The sequence below is a fragment of the Globicephala melas genome, chromosome 9, assembly GCF_963455315.2.
Source record: "Globicephala melas chromosome 9, mGloMel1.2, whole genome shotgun sequence".
Classification (NCBI taxonomy): domain Eukaryota; kingdom Metazoa; phylum Chordata; class Mammalia; order Artiodactyla; family Delphinidae; genus Globicephala; species Globicephala melas.
This window is the reverse complement of record NC_083322.1, coordinates 74994820-75006720: the sequence shown is the minus strand read 5'-3', so window position 1 is coordinate 75006720 and position 11901 is coordinate 74994820. Positions and strand designations below refer to the sequence as shown.

The 11901-nt window shown below is 48.0% G+C and overlaps 1 protein-coding gene across 2 annotated transcripts in view; it reads left to right on the top strand.

Moving 5' to 3' along the window:
* The first annotated feature begins 1974 nt into the window (after nucleotides 1-1974).
* IGF2BP3 (insulin like growth factor 2 mRNA binding protein 3) overlaps nucleotides 1975-11901 on the top strand; it is a 138400-nt gene continuing 128473 nt past the window's right edge. For both annotated transcript variants that reach the window (XM_060304708.1, XM_030857051.2), the window contains exons 1-2: nucleotides 1975-2149; nucleotides 3514-3574. In XM_060304708.1, coding sequence (XP_060160691.1) covers nucleotides 1975-2149; nucleotides 3514-3574 — 236 coding nt within the window. The remainder of the gene's footprint in view (nucleotides 2150-3513; nucleotides 3575-11901) is intronic.

The following is an 11901-nucleotide window of genomic DNA, read 5'->3' as shown; positions in this document are numbered from 1 at the left end:
GAAGATGATTCAGTGTAAACAGTATTTTCTCTACTACTCAATGCATTTTTCTAATAATAAGTATTAAGTCATTAAAGATTCTGGCTTATATTTCCATCCTATATATAATTGCAATCACTTTTTAAAAATAAGCATTCTTTTCCATGGAATACCTGTTAAAAATAAACCTCAAGTATCCTGGTGCACATGAAGCCTTTGAGTGGAGTACACAATCATGAAACACTTGGAGATTTCCAGAAGAACCCCAGCACTCATTTCCGTATTCCTCGTCTCCAGTCCTCATTTTGTCGGCCCAGTAAGGCTCCACCGGGCCCAGACCCTCCCCCCCACACCCACCATTGTACTCGTTACACACAGGGGAAATTATGAATGGTTCTCATGGCCAAATGCGGGCAGAAAAGAAGCAGAAAGAGACTCGAGCAATTTTTCGAGTGCAAATACCACCTAGGGGTAACGCAGAGCGGTCTTCCTGTTTTAAGAGTCCCAAGTTCTCCAACTAAAATTCTTTAAATAAAAGTACCAGCCTACCCCACTCCTCCTCCTCCTCTGGAAACTACAGGAAGAAATGGTTTCCGTTTAAATACCGACTTTTCCCACTCTGAATTCTCGGCTCCGGCCTCCGAGGCCCGGGACGCCCCCATCCCCACACCAGAAACCTCGGCCCCTGCGCTCCCCTCCCCCACCGGTGGCCAAGCCCGCCCCCGGCCTCATTGATCCCGGAGCCTTTTCTGAATCGCGCAACCAATGGCAAACGCGAAGCCCAAAGCCACCGCGAGCGCAGGCGGAGGCGGAGGAGGTGTCGCCCAGACACCCGCCCAGGACGCCGCGGGCTCCCATCCCCCATCCCCCTGGCTCGGGGCCGCCCCACTTCCCCGGTGCCCGCGACTGTAAAGGGTGCACAGGGTGGGGCGCGTCTGCCCGCCTCTCCCGCCCGCACCCACCCACCCAGACACCCCCTTATTGCGTTTCCGTCCCTGCCAGCCCTGGGAAGGTGCTCGCGGCTTTGCCGAGGTTACACTTGTGTCATCAAAGCCACAAGGCGAGTTCGGAATGGGGACTCTTTGGCTTTGTTAATTACCTCTTTTTAAAAATCGAACATTGAAAACTCCGGTAAATAGAGCTGAGGAATTGCCTAGTTAGCACCCCGACTCCTATCTCATTTAAAAAAAAAAAAATCAATATTTCTCCCCTCCCCCTCCGGATCCGCCCCGACCAGATAACCCTTTCTAAACTCCGTGGTGACAATCTGCTCCCCCGGCCGCGCTCCCCTCCATGCCTCGGCTGCGGCTCCTTTAGCATTTTCCGCCCCTCTTCCTCCTCGCCTTCTCACGGTCCCTCGCCCAATCTCGTTTCCCCTCCCCCTCTTCCTCCTCCTGCTAGCTCTTTTTTTCCTGCGAAGCCCACTCTAATTGAGGCGCTGGGATTCCTCACGTGAGACGTTGATTTGTAGTTTGAACACGTGGCTCATTCAAAAAGCCGGACACTCGGAGCGGATTTTTTCCGCCTCCTGCGCCTTCCTCCCTCCACCCCTTCTCCCCTCCCCCCTGCCAGTCACCCTTCTGGGTTTTTTATGGGGAGGCGGCGCCTGCCCTCACGTAGTGTGATATTTTCACAGTCCGCTGGCCGATACCAGAGGGGTTGGGGAGTAAGAGACAAAAAGTAGTTTCCCCCCTCCCTCCTCTCCTCCTTTTTCTCGCTAATCCCGCCTCCTCCTCCGAGTTAGGAAGACTCGTTGATGCGTTTGGGTTGTAGCAAGGCTTTTTCTTTTCTTCTTTTTTTTAATACCTAGAAAAGGAAAAACAGAAACCCTCGGATCTGATTTTTCGCTCCTCGTTCTTGTCCTTGGTTCTTAGTGTGTCTGTATTTTAACGGCGAGAAGAGAAGGGGAACAAAACCCGCCGGATCCATCCATCGCTGTGGGTGGTTTTAATTTTTCGTTTTTCTCTTAATTTTTTTAAACAACCGCTCTTCACAATGAACAAACTGTATATCGGAAACCTCAGCGAGAACGCCGTCCCCTCGGACCTGGAAAGTATCTTCAAGGACGCCAAGATCCCAGTGTCGGGACCCTTCCTGGTGAAGACAGGCTACGCGTTTGTGGACTGTCCGGACGAGAGCTGGGCCCTCAAGGCCATCGAAGCGCTTTCAGGTGGGCCCCGGCCGGGCTCCGCCGGGACGCCTGCCCAGCTCCGCGCCTCTTGCCCGGGCCTGCCGGGGTCGGGCCGCGGCTGACACGGGGTTGTCCACACAGGGCCCCGGCCTGGGCGGGCGGGGGAGAGGGGACGAGGCCCGGGCGCCTGCACGCGTGGGTCGGGGCCCTTCTCCCAGCCCGGGCGCCTACCCGGCCCCCGCGGCTCCCCTCCCCCGCCGGGCTTTGAGGGCTGAGAGCGAACGCGCTGTCAAGAAAGCCCCGGCGCGGGCTCGGAGGGGAGGCGTGGGGGACTGTGTGGCGCCTGGGAGCGGGGCTGGAAGGGGGGGTGTGCTCGCTCCGCGCCCCGCCCGGGCCCAGGCGCGTGCTCCAGGCTCCGGCCCGCCGGGCCTTGCTTGGGGACCGAGAGCGAACGCCTGTTTCTCGCTCCTTCCTTCCTCTCCCTGCCGGTTATTTGTGGTGTTGGTTCGCTGCCTCCCCTCCCGCCCCAGACCCCGGCCGCGGGAGAACTCAAAGTGGCCTTGACCCGGCTGCCGAACGAGGCCGCGGGTGGTGCCTAGCACGGGCGGCCCCGCGCTTCCCCTCAACCTTGCGGGAGGCGGGCGAGGGCGACCCGGGTTATTTGCTCGACCTTCCCGCGTACAACGAGCTAGAGGGGCAGGTGGGCGCGGGCGACCACGGGTCGCCTCGGAGCGAGTCCCGCTGTGGCGCCGGGCTGCCAGGCTTCGGGCCGCGGCCTCCGGGACTGGTGGGGAGCGCTCGGCGAGGGCGGGGGGCCGTGCGTGGCGGGGAGGCGCGCGGGGGTGGGACGCCCGGGGGAAGGCTGTGTTCAGGTCCCACTCCGAGCCACATGGCTTTCGGGGTGGCGGGTGCTGCGCCGTCCCTCGCGCGCTGTGCAGTCTGTGCTGAGCTGCGCCGCTGGACGTTCGTTCTTGCCGCTCCTGCCTTGCGGTCCTCGAGCCTTTCCCGCCGCTCACTGCCAGTTCCTGGCGGGCCTGGGCTTGAACCCGGGAGAAGGGCCTGGGCGCCCCCTCCTGAAGAAAGCCCACGTAGCCCCTTCCCCCGAGCTTGTCTTCTCTGGGGAAGCGGACGGGGTTGGGGGGGGGCGGGTAGAGTGTTCCCGAAGTAGTGGGTCAGCCAGTTGATCCCCCTTCCCACCCATCTGTAAGTTACACACACGCAGCCTCCAGGGGCTCAGCTTCCCACGCGCGGAGCCGGTTTCTCTCTCGGCTTTGAGCCACGTCCGGGTGTCTTTCGGGGTCTCAGGAGGCCACTCGTGTCGCTGCTTAGGCTGTGCGGGTCCTTCGGGCCCAGAGAGCCGCTAAACCGGGCCAACTGCTCCTCCACCTCTTGTGTGTCCGCAGGTAAAGTGGAACTGCACGGGAAACTCATAGAAGTTGAGCACTCGGTCCCCAAAAGGCAAAGGTGAGCTTACTTATTATGTTCTCATTGATTCTGTTCTCAACCATTGGGAGGAGAGACTCAACACAGCTGAAAACAACTTTTCCTTTTACTGTTATTGGGTTGCTGTATGACTTGGCTTTTCTCGTCTTTTGCCCTAAAGTTTCTGGCAGGTGTGTGTGTGTGTGAGTGTGAATGTGTGTTGGTACTGCTGTGAAGGAATAGACGACTTGTCTGTGGCCCCTGCCACTGGATTATTGTTACTGGTAATAAAGTCGCTTAAGGAAGCTCTCACAGCTACATGTTCTCCGGCAGAGTAGGTCAAGTTGCTGCAACAGGAAATCAAAGTCTCAAAGGGCAGTTTCTGGGCATCTGTGGGAATTAGGAGGCAATGGGTGACCGCTCCAGCCCGCCGCCCCCCACCTGAAAGTGCAGGATAGGCGGAAGCAGCTGCAGACACGCGCGGGTGTGGCGTGCCTTTCCTTCTCTGTCCCGAGTTGGCGGCGACGAGTCTGAGAGGCCTGGGAGGCCGTCCGCACATCTGAGAGGAGAAGAATTTGCCTTTACCCTGGTAGCTCGCCCGCCGGGATTGGAACACGTGAGTGAACGCCTGGGCTTCTCCTGCCCAGAAGCGCCTTTCAGTCACTGCAAGTAAGACAGCTTTCTGCAAACCCGCCTTTGTCTCCAGGCCTTCCCCCCACTCCCCCCCAACGCCCCCATTTAAAAAATACTTTTGCTTACAGATAAGCACCAAGAGATGGAGAAGGCTGAAGATTTTTGCTACTTAAACAAGGGGGATTGCACTTTTCGGAAAGCATATGTAGTGTGTCAATTTACAGAATGTTTGGAGACTGTGTTTTAATCTCTTAAGTATTTTGGAGAAATGGCTCCCTTCTCCAGAGCAGGCCAGATCCCGGCTCTGTAGCTCTGACTTGAAAGGCTCTGCTTCCTCCCGGTGGTGCTGGTGTTGGCTTATGCGTTGCTGGGCTTTGCAAGGTGGGGTTAGTTTCTTCCTTTCCCCCTCCCATCCCCCACTCCCAACCTGGGCCAAGTAGTAAGCTGGAAGTTAATTTAAACTAGGGCAGCCAGAGCGTCTGGTTAGATATTGGTGAGGGTGTGTACGCTGGAGGGCGGAAAGGGTTTGCTGTGCATTTCCCTGGTGCTTGGCTGGGAGAGATGGCTACCTAACAGGTCATCCTATGCCTATTTTTATTTTTTTAATTTATTTTTAAATTATTTTACTTTATTTTAAAGAGAGTTTCTTTTTTAGTTTCTTTTTAAAATTAATTAATTAATTTTTGGCTGTGTTGGGTCTTCGCTGCTGCATGCAGGCTTTCGCTGGTTGTGGCGAGCGGGCTTCTCATTGCGGTGGCTTTTCTTGGTGCGGAGCACAGGCTCTAGGTGCACGGGCTTCAGTAGTTGTGGCATGTGGGCTTCGGTAGTTGTGGCTCGCGGGCTCTAGAGCGCAGGCTCAGTAGTTGTGGAGCACAGGCTTAGTTGCTCCACGGCATGTGGGATCTTCCCGGACCAGGGATTGAACCCGTGTCCCCTGCATTGGCAGGCGGATTCCTAATCACTGTGCCACCAGGGAAGTCCCTATGCCTATATATTTTTTTAATTTATTTATTTTTGGCTGCGTTGGGTCTGTTGCTGCGTGCGGGCTTTCTCTAGTTGCGGCGAGCGGGGGCTACTCTTCGTTGTGGTGCGCGGGCTTCTCCTTGCGGTGGCTTCTTTTGTTGCGGAGCATGAGCTCTAGGCGTGCGGGCTTCAGTAGTTGCAACACGCAGGCTCAGTAGTTGTGGCGCATGGGCTTAGTTGCTCCGCGGCATGTGGTATCTTCCTAGACCAGGGCTCGAACCCGTGTCTGCTGCCTTGGCAGCCGGATTCTTAACCGCTGCACCACCAGGGAAACCCCCTATGCCTATTTTTAGATTGAGCTCTCTTCCAGGTAAAGCACTTTTACAAATTGTGTTTTTGTTTGCCAGCCTGTTTGGATTTTTGTGGATTTCTCTTCATGTACTTAATTTTCATCAGGATAGTTGGAAAGGGATTTGGCGTGGCCAGATTTAGTTCTAGTTGGGAATTTTGGTAGGGGTCAAGTTATTTTATATAGCAGAATGGAGTTCTCTTTTAAAAGCTTCTAAAACAATAGAACGTGTACTGAAAACTATCTAAATTGATCTCAGTTTAATAAACAATTGAAAAATTGCGGGAGAAGTCATAGCTCCTTAAAAAAAGGTTAAAGGCATAGTCTGAATTGTTTACCTACTGGAAAAAAATGTAAGCACATTCTTCAAATTCTAATTGGTTTCATGTTTAGCCACTGTATCTTAATTTTCTTCAGATGTTGAATAAGAAATAGGCAGATGGTTGTGTTGAAGGACAGGCATTTTAACATTTGAGAGTTTCTAAATTTAAACATTAAGTGTCTTGACCTGTGTGTAAATGCAATAACTTTGCTTTACTCTCCTGATTTTCCTTCTCCAGGCTGGTGTGAATTTGTCCCCCATGTGTAGGGAATTAAAAACATTGTCTGGTTAATAGACTGCCTGTTTTATTCTTAAAGGCTTTTGCCCAACCTAAAAACATACTTAGTTTACTTGTTACTTTATGGCAAACAGGAGTTGCTGCTTAGGAAATCACATAAAGTAAAATGTTACCAGTGGCAGAAAGTATTTATCAATGGAAACTTCTTCAGTTTATTAACAATGTAGATTAAATTTTGTAGCTGATTTGCATTAGCATTAAAATGCTGAGGATTTTGAATGTTATTGTCTTACTAGCAAAGTAAATAGGAGTGAGTACATTGGAGACAATTTTTTTTTTTTAACTGATTTAGAGAGCAATCAAGTAAGTCCTTTGCTTGTACAGAAATGGCTAAAAACAACAATAGAGCTTGCTTTCTCTGCCAGGGGATTTTTAAAAAAAATTTTAATTTTAATTTCACTTATTTATTTTTGGCTGTGTTGGGTCTTCGTTACTGCATGCGGGCTTCTCTTCATTGCGGTGTGCGGGCTTTTCATTGCGGTGGCTTCTCTTGTTGTGGAGCATGGGCTCTAAGGCATGTGGGCTCAGTAGTTGTGGCTCGCGGGCTCTAGAGCGCAGGCTCAGTAGTTGTGGCACACGGGCTTAGTTGCTCCGCGGCACGTGGGATCTTCCTGGATCAGGGATCGAACCTGTGTCCCCTGCGTTGGCAGGCAGATTCTTATCCATTGCGCTACTGGGGAAGCCCTGCCCAGGGAGATTTGCCGGAAATCTATGTCACAATTTTGTTCTAACTGAACCTTGGAACTGTGTTGTAGTTTTCCTTATCTGGACTGTTCCACTGTCTGAATAGGCTTTGGGAGAGGACAGAGAAGGCACCTTCGTGATCCACGTGCCCAGCACCTATAGGAGGGTCAAGAGGTGGTACTGGTGACAGTGAATTGAATGCCGCGGACCAGCCCTTGCCAGTGAGCCTGCTGGACTTCTGGGTGGAGTTCTTTGTGCTTAGCAGTCATTGCATTCCATCCCATCATCATGTGGGCACCTGAGGCAGGCATACCCACATATGCAGCAGTGACCTTTATACCTGCTGTGCAAGGCATGTTGGGAGCCCGGTGCAGAAGAATGCTTATGGCAGCACTCTGAGATGGATCAATGGGCTTGCAGCAGCTAAACAGGGGAGCAGGCCCAGGGGGTGATTTGATGCGTGGTAGGATGGCCCAACTCTGACGGGGAGCAAAGCTGGGTGGGACCATTTCAGGAAGGGGCATTGTTGAGTTTGGTTCAGACCAAGCCTAGCTGCTGATTACCCAAGTCACAAGGGAATGTGGAAGGAATGTTGCTTTTCTGCATTCAGATACCCCCCAGTTGGGGAAGATTATAGCAGTGCTTCACAGAGTTTGAGGTCCCGTGCATCCAGAATGAAGAGAAGATTGCACTGAGTACCAGTGATAGTGTTGTACTTTTTGTTCCAGATATAAAAGATACAGCACATGAAGACTTGGCTTCACTCTGGAGGTATAAGCTTTAAAAAAAAAATTTCCCTCCCTCCTTGGGGGTGAGGGTGGGTGTGAAAATTGTTTTGACTTTGGAAGACGGTGGCTGACTTTGGTTGGAAGAGTCACTGGTATCTTGGGGAACCTTGGTGTGCCCCTATATGATTTTGTAAATAGCGCCGATTTCCTTTTTGTTATGTTGTGGGCTTTGGGCATGGGAGAGGTAACAGGAAAGTTGCTGACGCTGGGGAACTGAGCGGATGGTGGTTTAATTCGTTTTCCATTACTTTTTTAAATTATGAGAATTTGTGTATTTTCCAGCTTTTTCTAGCTTAAACTTCCTCATGATTTAGCTCTTGGCCTTGATTAGAATTGTACGTAGCCAAAACATATTTGAATGAAAGAGAAAAAATAGTGGGATATCATAGTTAATATTTTTCCAGGAAGGATCCGTTAAAACAGACTGTGGTGCCTAAGCTCAAATGTCTTTGTTTCTTGCTTCCTTAAAATTAAAAAAAAAAAAAAAAAAAGGAAATAAAATGAACAGCTTATTTCCGTATTAGAATCTTATGTTTAGCATATAAATGGGGTAGAGCATGTATAAAAATTACTGTGGTTTTAAATATATCTTACTTTAAATGGCCATTTAAAAGCTAGTGCTGCCTTTTAAAAGCTGTTAAGTATAGAATAGGATGGTGCCATGACTAGCCATGTGCCCATTAGCCAGGGCATAAGACCCTGTTGTCTCAGGACGGTAAAAGCTGTTACTAATGCTAAATATTTTAACAGGTATGCCCTTGGTTTATCAGTGGTGGTACAGGTGAATCTTGTGAATTAGGGAAATTTCTCAAACATGCATAGCCCTGAGATTCTGAATGTTAGGAAACTTTCACGGCTGGTAAAGAATCATAGGCAAGGTTATCTTTGCAGTGCTCGGTTTAAGATCAGTAATGCATGACTGCTTAAGTGGTTGTAGCCAATGAGATTTTTCTTGATTTCACGTTGTTTTCTCAGTACGGTTTGAGAAAGTTTTCTCACTTTTCTTTCTCACTTTATTAGAATTTAAAAAAAATGTTGATAAGTAGCTTCTGTGTGGCTGTCCATGATAACAAGGAAGACGTTATGAAAACGTGACATGTGCCTGGAGCCAGTGGGAACTGAGAATCTTGGCTTCTGTTTCTGGTTTCCTTTTGATTTGTGTGATGACTTACATTCTCTGTTCACGCCAAATGCCATTATAATAAACTAACAGGAGGCATATTTTGTTCTGAGTTTTGCATTCTGCTTGAAATAAATGAGTTACCAGCTAAGGTTTAAAAATATATTTTGGAATTGCAGAGAGCTGGGCTTTTCCCTGTAAGGAACTTGACTTGTATTTCTTTTCTGTAGTATGGTAGTTCAGTTGCTTTTGCACGTGTACCTCTTTTGGGCAGTCAGCAAGAGGGACATGATCTTTGCCGTACTTTGAAATGCTTTTGTGAGCCACACTATTGTAGTTCATGTGTTGTTATAGGTCTGGGATTTTGTATTAAAGTGAAGCTGTTGAGCCACCTTGATATATATTTTGAAGCAACTCCATTTTAATAGTCTTTAGCAGCATTCAGACAGCAACTTTTCTAGCAGTAACTAATTTTGAAAAGTGAATTATCCATTCAGGAACGCTGGTGGTTGGTTTCGTCTGGGAGGAAGGAGAGAGTCTGTGCTATTCTTAGCTGAGTTTCCTTTATCAACTGTTGACTCTGATTCAAGCTTCTAGAGTCATAAGACAGGAGGTGGCAGTGTGGGAGCAGTGACCAAGGGATAGGATTGGCATTTTTATTTTTAAAAATTTTTATTGAGTTATAATTTACATACCATACAATTCACTTGCTTTACTTGTGCAATTCAGTGATTTTTGGTATATTTACAGAGTTGTGTAACAGTCACCACAGGCATAGAAGTTTTTGTTGTTGTTTGTTTGGGTTTTGTTTTTGTTTTTTTTTTGGCCACATGGCATGTGGGATCTTAGTTCCCCGACCAGGGATTGAACCCGTGATCCCTGCATTGGAAGTGTGAAGTCTTAACCGTTGGACTGCCAGGGAAGTCCCTGGATTGGCATGTTTACTTAAGATCTCTGCCCCATAAATCTGATGTTTACAAATGGGCTTTGACTACAGAGTTTTGCTTGAAAGCTGGTTGCAAACAGTTTTCGGTGTTCTATTAAAATTTATCATGGTCTGAAATTGCTGTTTGGTAAGTATTTGGTAAATAAACACAGCTATAATAAATATCAATACAGTATAGGAATTTTGTTTCCCTGAAGGGGAGTCCATAGTACATAAATTATGTGTTTGAGAGAATTATGCTGAGGCCATTTAACTTGATTAGGAAAAGGTTTGAAATTATGGAATTATTGTTTCCTCAAACCAAACTTTGAAATGAAAAAAAAAAATCCTGTTAAAAATCTAGTGGAACTCTAAGCTGAACGAGGCCTGAGTCCTTAGAATATCGGCCATTATCACTTAGTTGTTTAGGATGTTGATTCCATTGTCATTATGATGTTTCAGTTCTCTATCGCAGCCCTCTGAAAACTGGTGGCTCGGAACAACAGCAACTTACTTTTTCCTGTGGTCATATGGGTCTGTTAGGTGGTTAGTTCTCTTCCACGTGGTATCATTTTGAGTCATTTACTAAGCTGGGCTAAAAGGTCCAAGAAGACTTCACTCACATGTCTGGCCTCTTGGTGCTTATCCAGGTCATCTTTCTCTACTCGGTATCTCATCACTCAGTAGTGGCCCCTGGCTGGCTACCGCAAGTGAAATCAGAAGCTGTGGGGCCTCTTAAAGTCTAGATGCAGAATTGGCACGTTGTTGCTTTTAATCCCATTCTACTGATAAAGGCAGGCCACGAGGCCAGGACAGGTTCAAGGGGGATGTGGAAATAGCTTCCCTCTCTTGATGGTGGAGTGGCATGCATGTACACAGAGGAGGAATTGATGGTGGCCATCTTTGTAGATCTTCCACAAATTGAAGGAGGGGAGTGTTTAGGCTTGAGAATACTTAGAACATAAAATACCTGAAAATAGCATTTAGCGCTAGAAATGGGGAGCCAGTCCCCTTGTAATATGCTGGTAAGAGAGCATGGTGTTAACTTTTGAGGTAACGAGTAGTGGTCAGTCTCTGTTTATTTCTACAGAACAGCTAATAGGGTTTGCTGATGGATTGGATGAGAGGTGTGAGAAGAGGAAAGGATGACAAGGTTTTTTGACCAGAACAACTGGTTGGAAGGTGGTGCCATTGACCCAGATGGAGAGTATTGTGAGACAAACAGGTTCTTGGGTGGAAGTCAGGAGCTTTACTTTTGGCATATTTTGTTTCTAATGCCTATTAGAAATGTAAATGATGACGTCAAGCAGGTAGTTGGATATATTGGACTGGAGCCCAGGAGAAGGTAGGAAGCGGAGGTGAGCATCAGAGGCTTCATTAGCTTGTAGTATTGAAATCATGGAACTGGACAAGATCATCAAGGAACTGAGCCTGGAGCTCTAGGAGGAAGGAAGGACCAGCAGAGGAGAGGGAAGGAGGTCAGTGATTAGCGGAAGTCAAGCACAGCGAACTGTTTCTGGGAGAGAAGTGAAGAAAGCCTGTGGAGAAGGAAAGTAATCAACTGTGTAGAGTATCACTGAGAGTTTGTGCTTTAGATGGATGAAAAAGTGAGTGGGAGCGGTGTTAAGTCTCAGCCTTCTGGCTGTGCTGTAAATAAATGGAGAGCGATTTACAAATCGCTGTATTCCAGGAGCAACCTGGAATACAGCCTTTCATCCAGAATTCATTTATTAGGCTCTTAGTTTTTTTTTTTTTTATGTTCCAGAAACATCTATAAGTATGTTCTATTTATAAGTTGCTAGAGATGGAAGCGGCTCCTAAGGTTAGTAGATCCTCCTCTTGTTCAGTGGACAAGACTTGTTGGTAACAGTTGACCTACCCTCTGGCGTCTGTTTTCACCCTTCTGGTGACTGTGAGCTCACTTTCCTGTGGACAACCCATTCTGCTTTTTATTAGTACATATTTGGTTCCAAAACAGTGCAAAGTCCAGTGCTTCTATGCGCTTGTCTAAATACTTGATTAAAGACAAGCAAAGGCTGAAACTAATGGCCACAATATTTTTGAATATTATGGGCGAGGTTTAAAATACTTTAATCACTTTGTTATTTTACTATACTTGAATAAAGCATTCCGTCCATTTTATTAATAAAATTTAAGTTATAAGAAATATAAGAAACCCTTGAAGTGCCCTAAATTCTCTCATTTTTGCATATTAAAAAATCTGGTCCTTGGTAAAGTAGCCTCCTTCTCAAATTATGAATGCTGTCTTTGGCCACAGGAGTCACCG